This window comes from Mytilus californianus, unplaced genomic scaffold (genome assembly GCF_021869535.1).
Source record: "Mytilus californianus isolate M0D057914Y unplaced genomic scaffold, xbMytCali1.0.p SCAF_1, whole genome shotgun sequence".
Classification (NCBI taxonomy): domain Eukaryota; kingdom Metazoa; phylum Mollusca; class Bivalvia; order Mytilida; family Mytilidae; genus Mytilus; species Mytilus californianus.
In genome coordinates, this window is record NW_026262581.1 from 98,019,682 (window position 1) to 98,044,702 (window position 25,021).

The 25,021-nt window shown below is 33.3% G+C and overlaps 1 protein-coding gene across 1 annotated transcript; it reads right to left on the reverse strand.

The window, feature by feature from the left end:
• Nucleotides 1–1,731: 1,731 nt before the first annotated feature.
• Nucleotides 1,732–25,019, reverse strand: LOC127726914 (EKC/KEOPS complex subunit TPRKB-like). Its single transcript, XM_052234290.1, is given in 5 exon segments — nt 1,732–2,048; nt 7,287–7,460; nt 17,336–17,458; nt 24,772–24,801; nt 24,804–25,019. Coding segments are annotated over 5 exon segments (540 nt in total). The 5' UTR covers nt 24,924–25,019; the 3' UTR covers nt 1,732–1,955.
• Nucleotides 25,020–25,021: the final 2 nt, after the last annotated feature.

Genomic DNA, 25,021 nt, shown 5'->3' on the forward strand with positions numbered 1-25,021 from the left:
GAACTCGTGAGCAATAAATTTAACAGGAAAGGCAGCATTTAGAAGTAAAAGCAAGGATTTGTATAGTATACTATACAGATCCTTGGTAAAAGCAAATGTGGTTGGCTTAGATTAAGATTAATGTGTCTGAGTTAGGTGCTATATCTTTCTGCAGACTATTACCTTGTGAACTAGCATGTTTAATTGTTACTATGTCAGCTATTAAAAAGCATGGTATATTCACATCTCATTAACATGACTGTCATCATCTTGAATATAACATGATTAATTATCAATCAATGTATTGTGGTATTTAAGTCTTGGTCTGATTGGGGCATCTAGATTCACACTTACACTACTTTATAATTAGTTTGTTCATCTGGCTCAAATAAGTTTGAGTATATTTCTTAAAACTCTATTATGGTAAATATTTGTCATGATAAAACAATACACCAAATATAAAATCAACATCTTCAAGCATGAAGAAAAAAAGTGTGGAAAACTGATTTGCCGGACTGACGGATGGACAGACAGACAGACGGAGTGCAAACCTAAAGTCCCCTTCTACTTCGTTGGTAGTGGACTAAAAAGCTGAGTTACTTTAACCTTCATGGTTGAATGACTGTAGTATTCTATATTTGTGCTCAGGTTAAATTCTAAACAACTTAAGATGATATATCAATGATATTTTAATGATTATTTACCTTTGAAAACAGTGAAACAGATAGTAAGCAGTGTGGTCAATATGACCTGCATCTTTTATCTGAACAACTATGTGGTTTGTTTCAAGCCCACTCCTTACAAACCTATGATGATAAATATTTACAGAAACATGGCATTGCAGTCAATTCAACAGCAAAATACATGACATAGGTATGTAAATGTGGCTGTGGGGTGAACACATACTGTTTGTATAAACTATACACATGTATTTAATAAGAAAGAAGATATCTAGTAGAGAAATTAATAATAGACAGAATCTCTTTTTGGTACATGTATATAGTAATAGATATATTGCAAAGTATATACCGGTATGTCCATCAGACAGAGTTGATCTGACAATAACTTTGACCTTATTTTCATAGCTGTATGGTCAGCTGTAAGTTTTCATGAATAGGCCTGTTTCTCAGATATTATAAGCAATAACTTTAAGTTAGCTATTTCAGCGTAAGGTATAGAATGATTATTAGGTGTACATACCTTTCTGACAAGGTTCACACAAGTTTGATCTCATATTCATGGATCATAGATAAGGTTATGTTTATGTAACACCTGAAGAAAGACATTCATCTTAAAGGCTTTGGTTTCCAACATACGGTTCAATAAAAATCAGTGAAACAGACACTACATTTCAGTGTATGCACTTTTTTTTCATTCTTCCTGTGTGTTTTTCTTTCAAGACCAAGCTCTTGGTAGGTACATGTCAAAACCGAACTTGACCTGTATTTTTTGGTCCATAATAAAGTATAAATTTAAAGATCTGGTCAAGCTGTACTTTGATTATCATCCAGAAACTAAACATTTGACACACAATTATGTAAACGATGGACAGATGGACATGTGCATCATCATACAACTCCCGTCTTCAAGGCATGAGCATAAAAAAGACTACTGTGGCAATAGTTGTGTATTGAATTCTTATAATTAAAAACTTTCCTTCAAAGAACATATAAGGCTAAAATCTACCTCATTCAAACACTTCTTTTTAAAATGCATTTTTCTCCAAACCTTGATTAAGAAAAAGGATAAAAATTCATGTAACAAGGTTTTTAATTTTAAAATAGGTAATACATGTAGATCATACAGTGTTCTTTTCTATGTGTTTTACTTTCCTCTTCTCACAATTCGCTAACATTATTCTAAAACACCACAATTCCTTTTTCAGTCACAAATGCCAAATGTCACAGTTTGATCTGTTCTATTTCGTTGTTATTATAACATATCAGCTATAAGGTTGCTAGATGTAGCTCTTTGTCTCATAATGTTAAGACATCTTTACTTGATATCCTGGAAAGAATACTGTCTAGTAATTTACTAACTACTAATTCCTCATCTGGTATTTTGTAAATCTGAATTAAACAAATTAACATTCATTTTAATGAGCTTACTAGTTTGTGTCAGAATACCCCAAATTCAGAAATCATTACATGCATTTATTATTGCTATTTTTGAAGAATGGACAAAAATGTGAGATTAAATTATTAAATGCGATTTCAAGAAAATCTGCATACAGATATATGTACATTTGTAGTTGAACCTATTTTTAGCTCAATGGGGCCCAAAGGGCCCCATGTGAGCTTATGCCATCACTTGGCTTCCGTCGTCGTCTGTCGTCATCGTCTGTCGTAAACTATTTAAAAAATCTTCTCCTCTGAAACTACTGGGCCAAATACCTTCAAACTTTAACTAAATGTTCCTTAGGGTATCTAGTTTATAAATTGTATCCAAAGTTTTGATCCATTGACAAACATGGCCGCCATGGCTAAAAATAGAACATAGGGGTCAAATGCAGTTTTTGGATTATATCTCAAAAACTAAATCTTTTAGAGCAAATGTGACATGGTGTAAAATTGTTCAATTGGTCAAGATCTATCAGCTCTGAAATTTTCAGAGGAATCGAAAAACCCATTGTTGGGTTGCTGCCACCGAATTGGTAGTTTTAACAAAATTTTGCAGTTTTTTGTTATTATTTTGAATATTATTATAGATATATATAAACTGTAAGCAGCAATAATGTTCAGCAAAGTAAGATCTACAAAAAAGTTAATTTGACCATAATTGTCAATTGGCCCCTTAATGAGTTATTGCCCTTTAAAGACAATTTTACACAATTTGTTCATCAAGTTTGCTAACATTTAAAAATCTTCTCCTCTGAAACTACTGGGCCAATTACCTTCAAACTTAAACTAAATGTTCCTTAGGGTATCTTGTTTATAAATTGTATCCGAAGTTTGTATCCATCGACAAACATGGCCGCCATGGCTAAAAATAGAACATAAGGGTCAAATGCAGTTTTTGGCTTATATCTCAAAAACTAAATCTTTTAGAGAAAATGTGACATTGGGTAAAATTGTTTAATTGGTCAAGATCTATCGACCCTGAAATTATCAGACGAATTGAACAACCCATTGTTGGGTTGCTGCCACTGAATTGGTAGTTTTAACAAAATTTTGCAGTTTTTTGTTATTATTTTGAATATTACTATAGATATATGTAAACTGTAAGCAGCAATAATGTTCAGCAAAGTAAGATCTATTAAAAAGTTAATTATGACCAAAATTGTCAATTGACCCCTTAAGGAGTTATTGCCCTTTAAAGACAATTTTACACAATTTGTTCATCAAGTTTGCTAACATTTAAAAATCTTCTCCTCTGAAATACAGGTGAGCGATTCAGGCTCTTGAGAGCCTCTTGTTATAACAAATTCATACACCATGCAATATGTAATTTTAAATAATATAAATGGGGAATGTGTCAATGGGACACAGATGATGCCCCAGCTTGCATATCATATAAAATTATAAAGGGACATAACTGAAGAACGGTAAAAGTGACGCTACCCAAATTTGTACTTGATCTGAGTTTTGTGGTAATAAGTATTGTGTATAAGTTTAATAACATTTGGTTAAGGCAAACTTAAGTTAGAGAACAGAAACAAAAAAATCAGCATTTTTTCTATTAGTAAAGGGGCATAACTCTAGAACGGTTTAAGTGACACAACCAAAATTCACACTTGATCTGTATTTTGTGGTAATAAGCATTGTGTATAAGTTTAATAACATTTGGTTGAGGCAAACTAAAGTTAAGAGAACTGAAACGAAAATTCAGCAATTTTTCCATTTATAAAGGGGCATAACTCTAGAACGGTTAAAAGTGATGCCACCAAAATTGAAACTTGATCTGTGTTTTGTGGTAATAAGCATTTTACATAATTTCATAACATTTGTTTGGGGCAAACTAAAGTTAGAGATTGGAAACCAACTTTGGGACGTACGTACGGACGGACGGACAGACGGACGTACAGACGGACAAGGGTAAAACTAAATGCCCCCTCCGCTACAGTAGGGGCATAAAAAAAAAATGTTTTCTTGACAAGTATGGTTATTCAAATACACATCATATTGTAACTTAAATGTCAAAGTATAACATATCACCAATACATTGCATGACATTGACTGGATAGGATCTGCATGACAATGACTTGATAGGATCTAAAAAATAAACTGCTTCGCTGAGCGCAGCTGGATACGCCCGCAGAGGTCCAACCCTGAACAGTTGGGGCAAAAATGGACACAATATTCAAACTTGATACAGGTCTGAATTTGGATTGTAATTAAATATTTGACATATTACAGGTTTCTGAATAAATGTAGTCAAAGAACTTGAAATTGGTTATATGAATTGAATTTATATTCAATTAAAGATTTCTTGCTGTTGTGCAATACACTGTGCTGTTGCGCAATACTTAGTAAATCTGTTGTCAGACTATAAACAAATAAAGTTCAATTAATTCTCAATGTCATATTAGAAAATTATGAAAATCAAAAGGAGCTTACATCAATAAATATAAACAATTCACCAAAGTTTCATGGGAATTGCTGACAGCATTTTTGAGTTATTGTCAGAAAACTGGAAAATCCCCCTTTTTTAATGAATAAAACCCCATAACTCAGAAATGTAAAATGTAAAATTTATAAAATTCTAAAGGGAGCTTACATCAATAGATATAAACAATTCACCAAAGTTTCATAAGAACTGCTGAAAGCATTTTTGAGTATTTGTCCGAAAACTGGAAAATCCCCCTTTTTTTTAATAAAACCCTGCAACTCGGAAACGTAAAATCTAAAATTTATAAAAATCGGAAGGGAGCTCATGTCAATAGATATAAACAATTCACCACAATTTTTTTGCAAGTTGGTGAAAGTATTCTTGAGTTATTGTCCGAAAATTGGAAAATCCCCCTTTTTTTAATGAATAAAACCCCATAACTCTGAAACATAAAATCTAAAATTTATAAAAAACGAAAGGGAGCTCACGTCAATAGATATAAACAATTCACCAAAGTTTTATGCAAATTGGTTAAAGTATTTTTGAGTTAATGTCCGACATGTTGACGACGGACGGACGGACGGACAGACGGACGGACAGACAGACGGACAACGGTATACCATAATACGTCCCGTAAACGGGCGTATAATGATCACTTCACTGCACTATTTTGTTTGAACTATCAAAGGTAGTGATAAACCTTGGAAAATATAGATAACTACCGGTAGTAAGAACCATAGGGTTTTGATTGCATTTCATGCAATCTTAACCCAAAAACCTTGCAATAACTTCCGAATTTACAGTAAAAGAAATGGTGAAAAACTGTTTTAAAATACTGGAATAGGCATGTGTTTATCTGAAGTCAAAAACCTCTTCAGTGGTTGTCTTTAGCTACACCTTTTTTTTAGGAAATTGATTGTTGATGGCTGATAACTGTTTAAGGCGCACTAGCTACGAGATATAAAACTAGAGGCTCTCAAGAGCCTGTGTCGCTCACCTGTATTTACTGATGCTTTGGAAATCATGTAAAATAAGGTTAAAATCATAATTAAGAGTATTAGATATTAGATATTATAATGAAATCTAAAATGATAACAAAAAACTGCAAAATTTTTGTAAAATTACTAACTCGGGGGCAGCAACCCAACAACGGGCTGTTGGATTCGTCTGAAAATTTCAGGGCAGATAAATCTAAATCTGATGAACATTTTTGCCACCTGTCAGATTTGCTCTAAATGCTTTAGTTTCAGAGATAAAAACCAAAAACTGCATTTCACCCCTATGTTCTATTTTTAACCAAGTTGGCCATGATGGTTGGAAGGCGGGGTCATCGGACAAATTTTTTAAACAAGATACCCTAATAATGATTATGGCCAAGTATGGTTAAATTTGTCTCAGTAGTTTCAGAGAAGAAGATTTTAGTAAAAGATTACAAAAATTTACAAAAAATTGACTATTAAGGGCAATAACTCCTAAAGGGGTCGACTGACAATTTTGGTCATGACAACTTATATGTAGATCTTACTTTGCTGAACATTATTGCTGTTTACAGTTTATCTCTATCTATAATAATATTCAAGATAATAACCAAAAACTGCAAAATTTCCTTAAAATTACCAGTTCAGGGGCAGCAACCCAACAACAGGTTGTCAGATTTGTCTGAAAATTTCAGGGCAGATAGATATATGAATTGTGTGCATGTAAATGTACTGATTGATGTTTTAGTCTTAGATGCATGATTTTATTTTATTAGTTGTTATTTGCTTTGAATTAGCTGTCAGTAACTGCAGGTACTCTCAGATCTGTACTTAGTGTCTTTTTGTTGTGGGGATGTATAAGTACCCTGCATTATTTTTTTAGACTGGAGGTACTTTATAGATTATGGGGGTACCAAACCCAGTCGGCGAGGGGTCTGGATTTAAAGGGTTTTGAGACTTAATTTTTTACTTAAAAGTATAGGATTAAGTCTGTAATATTTGCTTCAATTTTGGGTATATTTATCATTGAATTGGGTTTTTTTTCTAGAGTAATCATCTGATAATAAAACATTGCTTATTGTCTAATCAATTATAACATATGTATGACCTATAATGCTATATGCAGGGGTATCATGTTGTTAACATGGTTTTTTTTTTTATATTTTTATTAAATGTTTTGCATTTGTTCAATTTTGTGAATATAAAATGAAATTCCATAACATGGTATATTATGTTGATTAAAAAAAATTGATAATAAAACTTGTTGTTTATTGCCTTGTTATAATTATAACTGTGTCAATTGTTTGTGTGAGAGTCATATATTGGGAATCTGAAGGCTGTACTATGACCTATAGTTGTTTATGTCTGTGTCATTTGGTCTCTTGTGGGGAGTTGTCTCATTGGCAATCACACTTTATATGAAATGTACGTCTGACAGGACAACCAAAAAGTTGAATTATTTTGTACTATAAGCATGATAATAGAATTGTAGGAGTGAAATTTCATGGATATTTTGGTATATTAGATCAGAATCAACTTTACCCTAACCACAAAGATGCATACTATAAGATCATGGTGACCAAAACTCTTCTTCATAGCATATGATTACTGTGTTATTACTGAAACTTGGTTATAAATGTTTCTCTCCACCTATTGCAGTTAATTCAAAATTCTGACCCAATTGTAATTTGTTTTATCAAACCAAACTGTTCAAGTGGTCAGTAATTTTAACCAATTGCAAAACACTTACAACCAATTAACTGTAATAGTAGGTATATTTACCTTCTGTACTAGCTTTGTTTCTGTCAAATGTATAACATCTTGCACATCACTTAATTCCCCTTTAACACATTTACATATTGCTGACATGGTGCTGCCATCTATGTCATCTGCAACAACTACCATAACACTAGTTTCATTATCAGCTAAGCCAAACTTCCGAAAAGAATCGGATATCTGAAAAAAATAAGGCATAATTGAATGAAATCAACTTTAACACATGAAATTGTATTTAGATTCTTATTATCACAAAAAAGACATGGGGAGGTAGGATTTTGTATTTATAAGTTGTTGTCTATTTTCACCCACATTCTTGACATTGTTAGCAATTTACCAAAAAGATTTAAAATGGAAAATAAAATATTGATTCAAATTTTGAGAGATGGCATTACATGTAAATGTAAAATGTAATAAAATGCTCCGCAGGGCGCAGCTTGATACGACCGCAGAGGTCGAACCCTGAACAGTTGGGGGAAGTATGGACACAACATTCAAGCTTGATACAGCTTTGGATTTGGATTGTGATTAAATATTTGACACAGCATAGGTTTCTAACACAGATTGAATGTGGTCTAAGAACTTAAAAATTTTAAATTGGACATTCACCTATTATGGTCCAATATCCAAAATCTAAATACATGGTTAGATTCAGCATATCAAAGAACCCCAAGAATTCAATTTTTGATGAAATCAAACAAACTTTAATTTTGGACCCTTTGGACTTAATGTAGACCAATTTGAAAACAGAACCAAAAATTAAGAATCTAAATACACGGTTAGATTCGGCATATCAAAGAACCCCAATAATTCAATTTTTGATGAAATCAAACAAAGTTTAATTTTGGACCCTTTTGACCTCAATGTGGACCAACTTGAAAACTGGGCCCATAATCAAAAATCTAAATACATGTTTAGATTCAGCATATCAAAGAACCCTAAGAATTCAATTTTTGTTAAAATCAAACTAAGTTTAATTTTGGACCCTTTGGACCTTAATGTAGACCAATTTGAAAACGGAACCAAAATTTAAGAATCTAAATACACAGTTAGATTCGGCATATCAAACAACCCCAATAATTCAATTTTTGATGAAATCAAACAAAGTTTAATTTTGGACCCTTTGGACCTCAATGTGGACCAATTTAAAAACGGGGCCCAAAATCCAAAAACTAAATACACGGTTAGATTCAGCATATTAAAGAACCCCATGAAATCAAGAATAAAACCCCATTGAAATTGGTCAAGAAATAAGCAATTTATAGGAAGTATCTTCTTTTGCACAATCCTGTGCTATTAAATATTTCTTGCTATTGCGCAATACTGTACAATTGACAATTTCTTGCTATTGCGCAATATTGTGCTATTGGATATTTCTTGCTATTGCGCAATAGAAGATTTCTTGCTATTGCGCAATACTGTGCAATTGAAGATTTCTTGCTATTGTGCAATACTGTGCAATTGAAAATTTCTTGCTATTGCACAATACTTATTATATAATAATTTACACATCCTGTTTGGTGTGTATCTCCTACCATATCATTATTATTTGATTTTAAATATAAATCAGAAATAACCAACTTAAAATGGAAAATTTTAAAAGAAACAAAAAAGGAAAAAAAGAAAAAAAAGGAAAAAAAAATAAATCCCCCCCCCAAAATTTTTTGAACCCCCATTATGATTCATCACCCCCAAACTCAATCCCAGCCTTCCCTTTGTGGTATGGTACCTTGCAGTACAATTTCAGAGAGATCCATACACTTGAACACAAGTTATTGTCTGGAAACTAGAAAAAAATGTGTTTTTTGGCCCCTTTTTGGCCCCAAATTCCTAAACGTTTAGGGCAATTACCCCCAAACTCAAACCCAGCTTTCCCTTTGTGATATGGAACCTTGTAGTACAATTTCAGAAAGATCCATACACTTACACACAAGTTATTGTCATGAAACTAGAAAAATGCTTGTTTTTTGCCCCTTTTTTGGCCCCTAATTCCTAAAATTTGGAGGCAATTACCCCCAAAATCAATCCCAGCATTCCTTTAGTGATATGGAACCTTGTGGTACAATGTCAGAGAGATCCATACACTAACACACAAGTTATGTCTGGAAGTTACAAAAATGCTTATTTTTGGCCCCTTTTTGGCCCCTAATTCCTTTACTGTTATTACCATAACCCCCAAAATTAATCCCAACCTTCCTTTTGTGGTATTGAACCTTGTGGTAAAATTTCATAAAGATCCATTCACTTAAACTAAAGTTAGAGTGCGAAAACCAATGTGTCTTCGGACGACGCCGACGACGACGCCGGACGACGACGACGCCAACGTCATACCAATATACGACCACAAAAATTTTTTTGCGGTCGTATAAAAAAAATGAGCAGGTTTGTGTGGATATTTATTTCGAAATATCTTTAAACAAACCCTACACTGTTATTCATAAAAATATAACAATAATTAACCAAAAATATTGAACAGTACAACAAACCATACCAACCACCAACAATTTTTAAGAATGCTATTATTATAAACAAGAGAAAAACACTCTAAAAAGTCTTGCCTCCTTTACTGACTATTGATTTTATGTTGAAAGTCTTAAAGATAAAGGCTTTACTACAAGTATCGCATAAACTTGACATTTTTAAAAGATCCATGACAATGAGGTCAAGGTCAGATAAAAACAGACATGTGTACCTTACACCTTACAATTATTCCATACACCAAATATGATCAAATATAGTTCACCTAATGCTTATGGTATATGAAAAAAAGACCAAAACCCAAAAACTTAACATTGACCAATGAACCATGAAAGACCATGAAATGAGGTCAAGATCAGATGATAACTGCCAGACAGACATGTACACCTTACAATTATTCCAGACACCAAATATAGTTGACCTATTGTTATTAGTATTTAAAAACAGACCAAAACACAAAAACTTAACATTGACCAATGAACCATGAAATGAGGTTAAGATCAGATGATACCTGCCAGACAGACATGTACACCTTACAATTATTCCATACACCAAATATACTAGTAGTTGACCTATTGTTATTAGTATTTAAAAAAAAGACTCAGAAATTAACCAAACAAAATACTGGGTTTGGTGTTTAGGGCACAAATTTTGTACTCCAAGTACTGAGTAAAGTTTTACGACCAAGGGCCCAGATCTTCAACCTTTTGAAATATAAAGCTTTATACAAATATTTTACATTGCCGCCGCTGGATAGTAATCCCTATGTCTCGCATACTGCGACAAATACTGAGACTTTCATCGCAAGCAAGATAAAAATGGATGTACAAACTAAGACAAACAGCATCCACTACACATGGTCAAGACACAAAATGTGATAGGGGTTTGTGCACACACACACCCTTTTTTTTGTGATATATATATAATAATAAGGAGTTGTGTTGTGAGATAAAAAAATGTAAAACAATTCAATAGAGAAACTGCCTGATTTATTCCAAAAGAATAAACAAAAAATAATTATGGCAGACAGCAACCAAGGACAACAGACCAAATATCTTAAAAGTTAAACCCACACCATAAAACCTGCAGTCCAGCTGCCAGCAGCATGGCCACTTGATCAAGGAAATAAACTAAATTTTTCTTCGCATCTTTCTCATGAACTACCGGTACATCATAAGGATTTCTGAAATTTGGTTTCAGGGTTTATATAAGTCAGCTATACCGTGTGATGCGTTTTCAGATTCATCACTCAACAACTTCCTGTTTACCGAACACTTACATATTTTTACACTATTAAAATTATCCAGTTGCGGCGGGGGTATCATCAGTGAGCAGTAGCTCGCAGTTTTACTAGTTATCTCTCTATTTTCTTCAGTTTTTGCCCAAAACACAAAAAAAAGTTTAAAAAAATATCAATTAAGGCAATCACTCCTATAAAGAGTAAACCAAAAATTACGGAAAATTTTACTTATTTGTAGATCTTGTCTTGCTGATCATTTTTGTTATTTAAAGTGTCTATCTATCTTTTATAGTTTTCAAGATAGCAGTCAAAAACGTAAAATATTGGTAAAAATCGTCATTAAAGTTCAAGGAGTTGACTGATGAATTCGGCCATTTAATTTATATGTACATCAAGTCTTGCTGATCATTTTTTTCTAATTTAAGTTTCTATCTATCTCTATAGTCTTTCAGATATAAGACAAAAACGCAAAAAAAAATTATGGTAAAGATCATTATCAAAGGGCATTAACTCCAATAAGGGGTAGTCAGACGATTTCAAGATTGTTAACTTATTTGATTATCTTGTCTTGCTGATCACTTTTGCTTATTTAAGTTTCTATCTATCTATAATAGTTTTTCAGATATAAGGCAAATATGCAAAAAAATGATAAAAATCGGCATTAACTCCAATTAGAAGTCGTCTTACGATTTTAACCATGTGGACTTATTTATAGATCTTGTCTTGATAATCATTTTTGGTTTATAAAGTTTCTCTCTATCAATTATATTTTTTTCAGATATTAGGCAAACATGAAATAAAATGCTTCGCTGGGGCGCAGCTTGATACGACCGCAGAGGTCGAACCCTGAACAGTTGGGGCAAGTATGGACACAAAATTCAAGCTTGATACAGCTATGACTTTGGATTGTCATTAAATATTTGACACAGCATAGGTTTCTGACACAGGATGAATGTGATGTAAGAACTGGAAAAAATTTAATTTACCTATTATGGTGGAATATCCATAAACTAAATTGTTTGTTAATTTCAATATATCAAAGAATATGTAGAATTCAATGTTTGATGTAATGTAATAAAGTTGAAATTTGGACCGTTTTTGTTCAATGTGGACCAATTTGGTAACATGTATAAATAATCAAAAATCTAAATACATGGGAGCCCATTTAAATACATCATAAAGGTATTAAAATAGAAAGTGACATCATAGTCATGGCTAAAAATAAAAAAAATCCTTAATCAGCAACATTTAAAGTAATATCTAAAAATAAAATTCCTTTGTAACCATAAAAGCCCATTTAAATACATCATGAAGATATTAAAATAGAAAATGACATCATAGTCATGGCTAAACATAGCAAAAAACGCTTAATCAGCATCATTTAACAGTAATATCTAAAAATGGAAATTACATCATAAAGGTATTAAAATAGAAAATGACATCATAGTCATGGCTAAAAATAAACAAAATCCTTAATCAGCATCAGCAACATTTTATAGTAATATCTAAAAATAAAATTCCTTTGTAACCATAAAAGCCCATTTAAATACATCATAACAGATATTAAAATAGAAAATGACATCATAGTCATGGCTAAACATAGCAAAAACCTTAATCAGCATCATTTAACAGTAATATCTAAAAATAAAAATTTCTTTGCAACCATAAAAGTAAAATAGAAAATGACATCATAATCATAGCTAAAAATAAACAAAAATTTTTTTTATTGGCAAATTTTAAATGGAGTTTATTATACTAAAACAATAAATTTGCAACCATAAACATGATAAAACCCCATTTAAACACATCATAAAAGTATTAAATAATTCAACTACATCATAAGGCTATAAAAATAGAAAATGACTTCATAGTCAAGGCTAAAGGTAAACAAAAAACCTTCATCAGCAAAATTTTATATTGGCAAATTTCCAATGAAGTTTATTACACTAAAATTGTTGGCAAATTTCCAATGCATTTATTAACAATAAAGTTATTGGCAAATTTCCAATTTACATAATTTAAAAGCAGTGTAGATGAGATATTTAAATGAGTTTGAATTACCAACCTTACACTGCTTTTAAATAATGTTCTTTACTCAATTATTTGTCTATTAAAATGGAAACCCTTGTTTTTTAACCTTTTTTCCCCTTATTCCTTAAACATTAGAGCCATAACCACCACAACCCCCCCCCCCAAAGCCAATTATTACTTTCCAATGTAACTTAAATTTCCAATATACATAATTTTAAATTTCAATTCCTCATGATATATAACCGTATCATTATTATTTTCTTTCATATATAAATCTGAAACAACCATCTTTAAATGGAAAATTTTAAAGAAAAAAAAAGGAAAAAAAAAAATCCTACCTCCCACACATTTTTTCAACCCCCTTTTGATTCATCATCCCCCACCTCAATCACAACCTTCAATTTGTGGTATGGTACATTGCAATACAATTTCACAGAGATCCATACACTTGAACACAAGTTTTTGTTGCAAACTAAAAAAATCCTTATTTTTGACCAATATTTGGCCCCTTATTCATAAATGTTTGAGCAATTAACCCCAAAACTCAATTCCTACTTTCTCTTCGTGATAAAAAATAACTAACTTAAAATGCAAATTTTAAACAAAAAAAAAAGGAAAAAAAAAAATTACCCCTTTTTTGACCCCCGCCCCCCTTATGATTCATCACCCCCACCCCCCTTTCCCCCCAAACCAAGCTCAATAACAGCCTTGCCTTTGTGGTATGGTACCTTGTAATACAATTTTAGAGAGATCCATACACTTGAACACAAGTTATTGTCTAGAAACTAAAAAATGCTTATTTTAAACCCCTTTTTAGGCCCCTTATTACTAAACGTTTTGGGCAATTACCACAACACTCAATTCCAGCTTTCCCTTTGTGAAATGGAACCTTGTAGTAAAATTTCAGAAAGATCCATACACTTACACACAAGTTATTGTCATGAAACTAGAAAAATGCTTGTTTTTTGCCCCCTTTTGGCCCCTTATTCCTAAAAATTTTGAGGCAATTAACCCCAAAATCAATCCCAGCATTGACCCTTTGTGATATGGAATCTTGTGGTACAATGTCAAAGAGATCCATATGCTAACACACAAGTTATGTCTGGAAGTTACAAAAATGCTTATTTTCGGCCCCTTTTTGGCCCCTAATTCCTTAACTGTTGGTACCATAACCCCCAAAATCAATCCCCACCTTCCTATTGTGGTATTGAACCTTATGGTAAAATTTCATAGAGATCCATTCACTTAAACTAAAGTTAGAGTGCGAAAACCATTGTGTATTCGGACGACGACGACGACGCCAACGTCATACCAATATACGACCTCAAAATTTTTTTGCGGTCGTATAAAAATTGGTAAAATTTGTCATTTATCTGACAGTTTTGAAGTAGAAAAACAATATGTAGATCTCATCATTCTGAACATTTTTGCCCCTGACAGATTTTCTCCATTCATATCTGTTTTCAAGATAATAGACCAAACATGCATTTTACCCCTATGTTCTATTTTTAGCCATGTCAGTCATGTTGGTTGGCAGGCAGTGTCATCGGACACATTTTTTAAACTAGATACCCTAATGATGATTGTGGCCCAGTAGTTTCAGAGGAGAAGATTTTTGTAAAAGTTAATGACGACAGCCAGTTGAGCTAAAATAACACATAATTTGGAAAGTTGGAACAATTAGCTCTGGCTTCTAAAGTAAGCTAGCTAAGAAGAAATAGCTATGAGCTATTGGTTAAATATTGTCATTCAAGATGGAAAAAAAACAACACAAACAACACTCCCAACAGGTTTCATGAAGTCTCTTTATAAAATCTAATTGAAATCTGCAGTATTTGTGAGAGGCCAGTATGTATATATACATTTTACATTTTGTTCATGAATTTTCTATTTCTAATTTTTGTTTGTTTTGGAAAACATTAAAATAAAAACATCTTTATAAAATTTGTATGTGAAATTGATTGAATAATTCATGTAATTGTCTCAATACAAATTCTTATTATTATTATTGTGTTGTTTTTTTTGTACCAGTATAGTATGTGTGAAAACTTTTACAGATGAACACAAGCTTTAAACAGCAAAAATAATCAGCAATTTATGACCAAGAAAAAGCAACAATTGACTCCAAATATGAGTTATTAGTCTGTAAATGACATTTTTTACCTCACTGCTGAACAACTTTAGTGTTTTGCCTATTATCTTGTAAACTATATTATTGCAGATCAATAATAAAATGCTTCGCTGAGCGCAGCCTGATACGACTGCAGAGGTCAAACCCTGAACAGTTGGGGCAAGTTTGGACACAATATTCAAGCTTGATACTGTCTGAATTTGGATTGTGATCAAATTGTTGACATAATATAAGTTTCTGACACAAAATAAATGTGGTCGAAGATCTTAAAAATTGGAAATGGGACATTTAATTTACCTAGAATGGTCTGATATCCAAAATCTAACAACATGGTTAGATTCAGCATATAAAAATACACCAATAATTTAATTTTAGTTGAAATCAAACAAAGTTTAGTTTTGGACCCTTCAAACCTTAATATGAACTCATTTGAAAACAGGGCCCAAAATAAAAATCTAAATGCACAATAAGATACAGCAAATCATACAGCCGCAATAATTAAGTTTTTGATGAAATCAAACAAAGTTTTATTTTGGACCCTTTCGACCTCAATGTCAAATGAATGTAGACCAATTTAAAAATGGGGCCCAATCAAGGCTTCCAAAACGGTCATATATTCCGGACATTTGTATAATGTCCGGTAAAAGTCCGGCTGGGCAAAGCATGAAACAGTCATCTACTTTTTAGTTTTCAAGGTTTTCTCAAGAGACGGTCATTTTAACATAATTCGCGATCTTTTTGACCCAACCTTTTGCCTTTAACAGCCACACATTTCCGGTCATAAAAGTGACATGATCATTAAGTACTATCAAAACAACCCCTACTTTAATACCTTCTCATTTTAATCAAGGCTAATTAGTTGTCGAACAGCTGAAGTTTACCTGTTCAGGTGACAGGTAAACTATTTTGAACCGGACATTGATCGGTCTATTCAAAGTTATTTCTTACATTTCAGCGGTTTGCATCTAATTAATTTAGTCAAAAAGATTTAAATTATCAGAAATACGTTTACAAATATCCAAAAAAATTGTACAAGGTTAGAACCCCCAAAAATTAAAGACTTAATTAATCCCATCAAAATTGGTTAAAACATTTGTATTTGTTTTCAATTGAAGATTTCTTGCTATTGCCCATTACTGTGCAATTGAAGATTTCTTGCTATTGTGCAATACTGTGTTATTGCCCAATACTGTGCAATTGAAGATTTCTTGCTATTGCACAATACTGTGCAATTGAAGATTTCTTGCGATTGTGCAATACTGTGCAGTTGAAGATTTCTTGCTATTGCACAATAGTGTGCAATTGAAGATTTTTTGCTATTGCGCAATACTGTGATATTGCACAATACTGTGCTATTGCGCAATACTGTGCAATTGAAGATTTCCAAAATTTTGAAGAAAAAAAATGAACTCCCCCCCCCCCCCCCCCCACCCAAAAAAAAATTGGAAAAAAAAAATCCCCCCAACTTTTTGAACCCCCCACCCCCCTTTTGGAGTAATTACCCCCAAACTCAATTCCACCCTTCCCTTTATGGTATGTAACCTTATAGTACAATTTTAGAGAGATCCATACACTTAAACACAAGGTATTGTCTGGAAACTAGAAAAATGCTTGTTTTGGCCCCATTTTTGGCCCTAATTCCTGAACGTTTGGGGCAATTAACCCTAAACTCAATCCCAGCCTTCCCTTTGTGATATGGAACCTTGTGGTACAATTTCAGACAGATCCATACACTTACACACAAATTATTGTCCAGAAACTACAAAAATGTTTGTTTTTTTTGCCCCTTTTTGGCCCCTAATTCCTAAACTGATACCATCACCCCCAAAATCAATCCCAACCTTTCTTTTGTGGTATTGAACCTTCTGGTAAAAATTCATAGAGATCCATTCACTTAATCTAAAGTTATTGTCTGGAAACCATATGTGTCTTTGGAGGACGACGCTGACACCATAGCATTATAAGACCCAAAAAATTCTGTGCGGTCGTATAAAAACTGTAAACAGCAAATTGATCATCAAGACAAGATATATAAAATTACATTTAAAAGTCTGATTGATTGGAAGATTTTGTAAATAATATTTTCTAATCAATTTTTACATAAATATCAATATGGCATATTTTTTCCAGGTAAGTCTCTACTTTTATCTTTATAGTTTATGGTTACATGCTTACATTTTTAGTTGGTGATAGACAAAATAAGATTTCTGAATGAACATTCTTTGTTATCATCTTATTCTGTCTTTTCAAATGAATGGCTCTGTTGGCTGCTACAATTACTTGGAAAGGATCACAAATCTACAAAATAAAATCAAGCTTTTTTATACTATAATTATATTGTCTCTGCATTATACTAATTCAATATTTCAGTCAAGATATAGAATTTTTTATAGATGTCATGATAGCTCTTGAAAAGAGTTACTTTTATTCACATTGAATCCCTGCTTTAAAGTTGTACTTGAAAGCCAAATGTTTATTCTGATTAATATACTTGGTTTTCTAGTAATGTGAATTTTATATCCCTAATCATGCTAATGGTCCTCAAAGTGAGAAAAATAATTATGTTTTGTATTAAAACAAAAATTTTCTGCCATGATATAGGACATATTACTTTTTCAAATAAGTTGACAGAACCATATGGACATGTGGAGGAAAATTTCCTTCTGGTTTTTTTCTACTTTCAGGATGACTTTGACAGAGAGGTTTTTAGAATGAAGGTCAATGTGTATGCTGTATTTTTAATTTACCTTGAGTGAAGAATTTTTGGAAACATTGTCAAACTGCATTTTCTGACGTCATACCTGTCATTTAATATGACGAAGTACTATTATTCATTTAAATTTAAGGAATCCTATAATATATTTTATATGAGTATTCAAAGTTGAAATTATATAAGTATTCTTTATCTTAATTGGAAAACATTTTTGGTCATATTCTAACGGAATCCATGTCAACTCGCCCCATTGTCAAATTGCATCAGACCAACTCACCCCAACTTTCTACCAACTCGCCCCACTTTTCACCAACTCATCCCATTTACGAAAAGGGTTTCAATCCTAATGGATCTAGGCCTGCAAATTCTCCCCACTCATGAAAAAGAGTTAAATCCAGCTTAATTTGGGCCCACTTATAAAATGTAGATTATAGTTTTATAGTTTAATCCTGATTATTTTAGGCCTACCATCTCGTCCCCCTATTGAAAAGTAGTTTAATCCTGGTGAATAAGGGTCTGGCAACTCACACCACTTATGAAAAAAGAATTGAAGTCCGCTGAATTAATGCCTACCAAATCACCCCACCATTGAAAAGTAGTTTATTCCCGGTGAATAAAGATCTGCCAAACGGCCCCACTTATCAAATGTAGTTTAAATCCTGATGATTTTATGCTTCCCAACTCACCCCAATATTGACATTCATGTTCAATACACAATGTAAAAACAATATTGTCGACATCTCGATATTTACAATGTTAACACGATATCATGTCAACAGTGAACAGTCAACATCATTAACACTGTAAGAACTCTTATATTCTGTTAACATCGTTGACATTGTTAACAATGCAATGTATACAATGAAGTATTGTAACAGGTCTTATATACTGTTTACATTGTTAACATCGCCATATATACAATGTGTTATCAATATCATAAAATTGAGAATGGAAATGGGGAATTTGTCAAAGAGACAACAACCCGACCAAAGAGCAGACAACAGCCGAAGGCCACCAATGGGGCTTCAACGCAGCAAGAAAATCCTGCACCCGGAGGTTGTCCTCAGATGGCCCCTAAATAAAATTGTGTACTAGTTCAGTGAAAATGGAGGTCACACTAAACTCCAAAACATATAAATGAACTAAAATTAAAAAACATACAAGACTAACAAAGGCCAGAGGCTCCTGACTTGGGATAGGCGCAAAAATGCAGCGGGGTTAAACATGATCTGTGAGATCTCAACCCTCCCCCTATACCTCTAGCCAATGTAGAATAAAGAAACACATAGCAATATGCACAGTAAAACTCAGTTTAAAAGAAGTCTGAGTCCGATGTCAGAATAGGTAACAAAAGAAACTAGGCAAAATGACAATGATACATATATGAACAAAGGACTACTAGCAGTTACTAACATGCCAGCTCCAGACCTCAATTAAACTGATTGAAAGATTATGTCTTCATCATATGAAAATCAAGTACAATCCCTCCCGTTAGAAGTTTAGTATCATACCATCATAAAATATATGAGAAGAACATAACCCATATCATGCCAACAACTGGTTTTAGAATAAATGTGTTCATTTCCGATGCAAAGACCCTATGAGTGAATCAATATTAATACCAAAATATGCAATCCTTAATGACTTGACAACAGTATTGTAACTATATCCTTTCCGAATAAGTCTGTTTAAAGGTTTGGTTAGCTATTGAGGTGAATGCCGACATTTTTGTGCTTTGTAAAGAATATTACCATAAAATATTGGATGTGAAATACCTGAACGTATAAGATGTCTGCATGTTGATTTATATTTACGAATGATGTCCTTGTACCGATGATAAAATTTAGTAAATGTTTTGACTAGTTTGTGATATTGAAAACCCTGGTGTAATAATTTTTCAGTAATACAGAGATTTCTTTCGTTGAAATCAAATACATTGTTACATACACGAGCGAAACCGAACAAGTTGAGATATATAAACACCATAAGATGGCGACAAGGGAACGTCACCATCTAAAAATGGATAATTAACAATAGGAAATGAAAAATCATCTCTTTTATCATAAATTTTGGTATTAAGCTTCCCGTTAAAGATAAAGATATCAAGATCCAGGAAAGGGCAGTGTTCATTGTTAGTATTAGCAATGTTTACATTGAAGTGTTCACTATATTGTGTCCACATCATTTATATTGTATGAACTCTTACTGTTTTCATCGTTCACTTAGTAATACAAAATGTATTTACAATGTATTAATGATATCGTGTTTAGATCGTTTACATTTATGACTAATCATAGGAGTTATTGCCAATTAAAGGCAACTTTCCTTTTTTCCTTTTTCAATTTTTGCTTATCAAACAATTAAATCAAATTAAACGTTGAAAACAGAAAAGTATAGACTATGTATACAATAAAATTTGTAAGGGGTTCCGCAGAACCCTGTGTCTCGCCTATGATTGCTGCTGTCTGTGTAATAGTGTAATGTTGACTAAAAAATTGAATTCATTTATCAGTAAAATACAGAATGTCAAAAAATATTCCAACTTTTTCTTTAGATGCTATTTCACAGCCTTGAAGATTAGCTTCTGTCCAAGTTTCATAACAATCCATGAAGGTTTACAAATTTATCATATCAAAAAAATTACTCCCAGACCATCTGTAAAAGTTTATTGATGACTGAAAAACTTTAACCTCAGATTAAATCTGAATGTTATTTGTAAAAAAAACTTAATCCGTTTATTAGTAGAATACAGATAAATGAAAATAAATATTTTTAAAATTTTGCTCTGGATACATGGGATACTGTATTTTTGGTCATAAACATGATAAACAAGCTTCTGTCCAAATTTCATAAAATTCCATGAAGGTTTGACAAAGTTATTGATGTCTAAAATCAAAGTGCTGGGTAGCACCTGTGGAAAGTTTGCAACGATAGATGTGTAATATTTCAAATAGGTTGTAAATGTGTAGATTGGATGTTTAACTTTTTTTCCGACTTTAAAAAAAAATTACTTAATACAAGAAAAAATTGCAACATGATGCTGTTACGAAGTCTCCCAAACAAAGCTCCCATAATAAGTCATTCCCAGGAAGGGGGTGGGAGTGACCCCAGGGGATTTGCCTTTTATTTCATTTGATTTGTTTTATTGTCCCATAGAAGAATATATATGGTTTCGGGGTGGGGATCTTGACAGTTTAAAAGTTCTCAAAACAGGATGGGGTGGGGGTGACACCCAGGGACTCCCCCTATATTTCATTTGATTTGTTTTATTGTCCCATACAAGAATATATATGGTTTATGGGTGGTGATCTCGACCGTTTACAAGTTCTTAAACAGGAAGGGGGGGGGAGTGATCCCAGGGGACTCACCTTTTATTTCATTTGATTTGTTTTATTGTCCCGTACAAGAATATATATGGTTTCGAGTGGGGATCTTGACCGTTTACAAGTTCTCAAAACAGGATGGGGTGGGGGTGACACCCAGGGACTCCCCCTATATTTCATTTGACTTGTTTTATTGTCCCATACAAGAATATATATGGTTTAGGGGTGGGGATCTTGACCCTTTACAAGTTTTCAAAAAGAAGGGGGGTGGGGTGACCCCTGTGGACTTCCTCTCTATTTCATTTGATTTGTTTTATTGTCCCATACAAGAATATATATGGTTTATGGGTGGGGATCTCGACCGTTTACAAGTTCTTAAACAGGAAGGGGGTGGGAGTGACCCCAGGGGACTCACCTTTTATTTCATTTTTGTTTTATTGTCCCGTACAAGAATATATATGGTTTCGGGGTGGGGGTGACACCCAGGGACTCCCCCTATATTTCATTTGACTTGTTTTATTGTCCCATACAAGAATATATATGGTTTAGGGGTGGGGATCTCAACCATTTACAAGTTCTCAAACAGGAGGTGGTGGGGCTGATCCAGAGGGACTCCCGCTATATTTCATTTGATTTGTTTTATGATCCTGTGATCATTACTGAAAACCGTGTGTGTTTATCACTTACTGTTTTCAAGTTATAGTCATTTGAAAATTAAAAAAAAATAAATTCCATAGGGTTCTATAGTAAATCCCTCCCTTCTTTTGGCCCCTCAAAATACCCCTAAAAAGACCTCAAGAAGAAAAATAATAATAACTTTGTTTGGGAGACTTAATAGCAAGTTGTATAATTACGAATTTTGTTATAGTCCGATTTTCTGATGCCGATTATGTAATAGGCCGAGTTTATTGTAGTCCGAGTTTGTTGTGGGCCTAGATGAGACACCGGGATACTTTCGTTACACTCGGGCTTTTACATCTTAAATAAACATTGTAAAAATCGTAATAAGCGTAGAAAAATGTTCATTCATGAAATATTTTAAGCACGGTATTTATTTTCTCTTCAACCGGAGGACGGGAGGAAACCCCTGAACCCGGGATTATAGTACTCCTGTTGATATGGATCTCACGCATGTCTGGGGAATACCGATAAAAGCATAACGTAGAAACTGCTGTCTCGTGTAGATGTGTATTGATTTTACTTTCCGCGCAGCGCAGATGCCCGAAGTAGTGTTTGTGATAGCCATTTTCAAAATGAAGTTGAATTATTTGAATTATCGATGAACATTCAGTACATTTTAATTCAAACTGTAAGCTAATCAAAATAGAAGTTACTCAAAATTTCAAAAGCATCTTTCTAGAATTAGTTGTCAAACACCAGTACTATATTATCTAGGAGTAGAACACACATCCTAAATTAAGATAGTCTGTCACTTCCAGTTTGAGGCTGATGCCTTAGGAAAGTTTTTGCTATAGCAAGCTATAGCAAACTTTCCAAAAACTTTAACCACAGACTGAACCTAAATGTTGACTACGCCAATGCCGACATCTAGGATCGCTATGTCTCTCTTTCGTGTCAATAATAAACATGATGTTGATTAGCTGTTGTCAACATCGCTATGTTGTCGATGTAAATGATGTACATTTTTTGTAAGCACAAAGATAAAGACTTGGTATACAATATAAACATGATGTTGACACAATATTGTCAACATTGCGATGTCTATGATGTATACAGAAAGGTATAGAATCGGTAAACAAATATTAACACGATGTTGATTAGCTATTTTCAACATCGCAATGTCTACAATGTAAACACTATGTCATCATTGAACAAAGTAAACACAAAGATATAGACATGGTATACAAAATAAACACGATGTTGACCCGCTCTTGTCAACATCAGGATGTCTAAGTTGTAAACACAAAGGTAAAGACTTGTTATGCAATATAAACATGATGTTGACTCGCTATTGTTAACATTGCAATGTAACATACCTGCCAACCCTCCCGTTTTGATCGGGAGACACCCGCTCAAATGGCAAAATTTGGGAAATCTCCTGCTTGCCGGGACCCTCCCGCTTTTGGATATTTCAGCCATGAGTTTACCAAAACAAATTTGTACTTTCAATTTCCTCTAATATTTATTTTTTATTTAATAAACGCGATCGCGATTGGACGATTCGATACCAACTAGCCAATGAGTGCGGATCTTACAAACAACAGGTATCACCATGTTCCCTGCAGAAATTGCGTGGAAACACATGGTAGTAAAAGGTTAATTGGCAGTCATGATTCTTACGTGCTGTTATGAATGGGGTAATACTGAGAACTCATTCCAAAAATAGAAAAAGGTAATCCCAACCATCTGCAAAAAATAGACCGTCCACCGGACTGTTGAAATTTAATTTTTGACCGCCAGATCATAAAATAGGATGTCTCGGGCGGTCGGGCGGGCTATAATTTCCAACTCTGATTATCATGCAAATAAAGTATTCATAGTACCCTCAAGAGAGGGAACAATACCCCCCTCCTCATGTGGTTTTTTGCATCAATTCTCCAAATGGAACTTTGTGACTGGTTGATAAGTTCTGTTGGAACTTTTAGGCTAGTTTGTTAGTTCCGGTTTTGACTTATTTGCCAAAGAGGAACTTTGTGGCTAGTTGATAAGTTCCTTTTGACTTTTGTAATCAGTATCTTGGTTTCCCTTTGAAAGGTTCAAATATAATATGTTGCGCTTTTACTTTGCATCAATTCTCCAAATGGAACTTTCTGCCTGGTTGATAAGTTCCGTTGGAACTTTTGGGCTAGTTTGTTAGTTCCGGTTTTGACTAATTTGGCAAAAAGGAACTTTCTAACTAGTTGATATGTTCCGTTGGATCTTTTCAACTAGTCACTTTGTTCCGGTGGAACTTTTAAACCAGAGGAAGAACAAAGTAACTAGTTAATAAGTTCCTCCGGAACTTTTCGGCTAGTTAGTTCTTTCTGCCCGGAACTTTCCAACGTCGGAACAAAACAGCATTTACAAATACACCATCTGTGACAATGTGATTAAACACCTGAAACAGAGGTAACTTAATTGAAAAGCTGTCCTGATGGGATGCAAATGTGGAAGATGATGAAAAAGGAAAGAAACAAACAACATACTTTGTAAAGGATATAACCATACTTAAAGAAATAAAGTATATCTATTAACTCTTACATGTGTTTTGTAGAAGAATAAATAAACAGGTCATATATTTCACCTGAAAATGTCGTTCGCGCAAAATCTCCCCCTCAGCTGTCATAGCTAAGAGGGAGATCTCCCTCTTTGAAGGTTTCAGAGGTTGGCAGGTATGAATGTAAACAATGTTAACACAAGGTATAGATACAATACTATGTAAACACAATTGGTGCCAATTTTACATGACGGCGACTATAATTGGTGTGAATCGATATAAAGTCAATTGAGCTATATAACTATAAGCTACAACTGTCAATTTCCAGCACCTGTTCAAATTAGAAGAAAATGTACTTGAACTGTTAATTAGCATTCTTATTAGTTAACAATAATCATCTTAAATTTATCTAGCATACCATTGAAGGCTTCAATAGAGCTCCTTCAAATGTACCATTCTGCCATTCATCACATTTTGTCTTACTTCTTTGGCATTTTCAACGTTTCTAAAGAGAGCCAGCGAAATAGTCGAATCCATGTAAAACTCATTCTTAATGACTCGCATTGACATTTTAAAATGAAGAAAGAAACGACGTAAATCTGAAGCAATGCAATAATCTTCGAGTCGAGGTGTTTAATTTCTACTTTTTCTTTGACAGGAAACGAAGG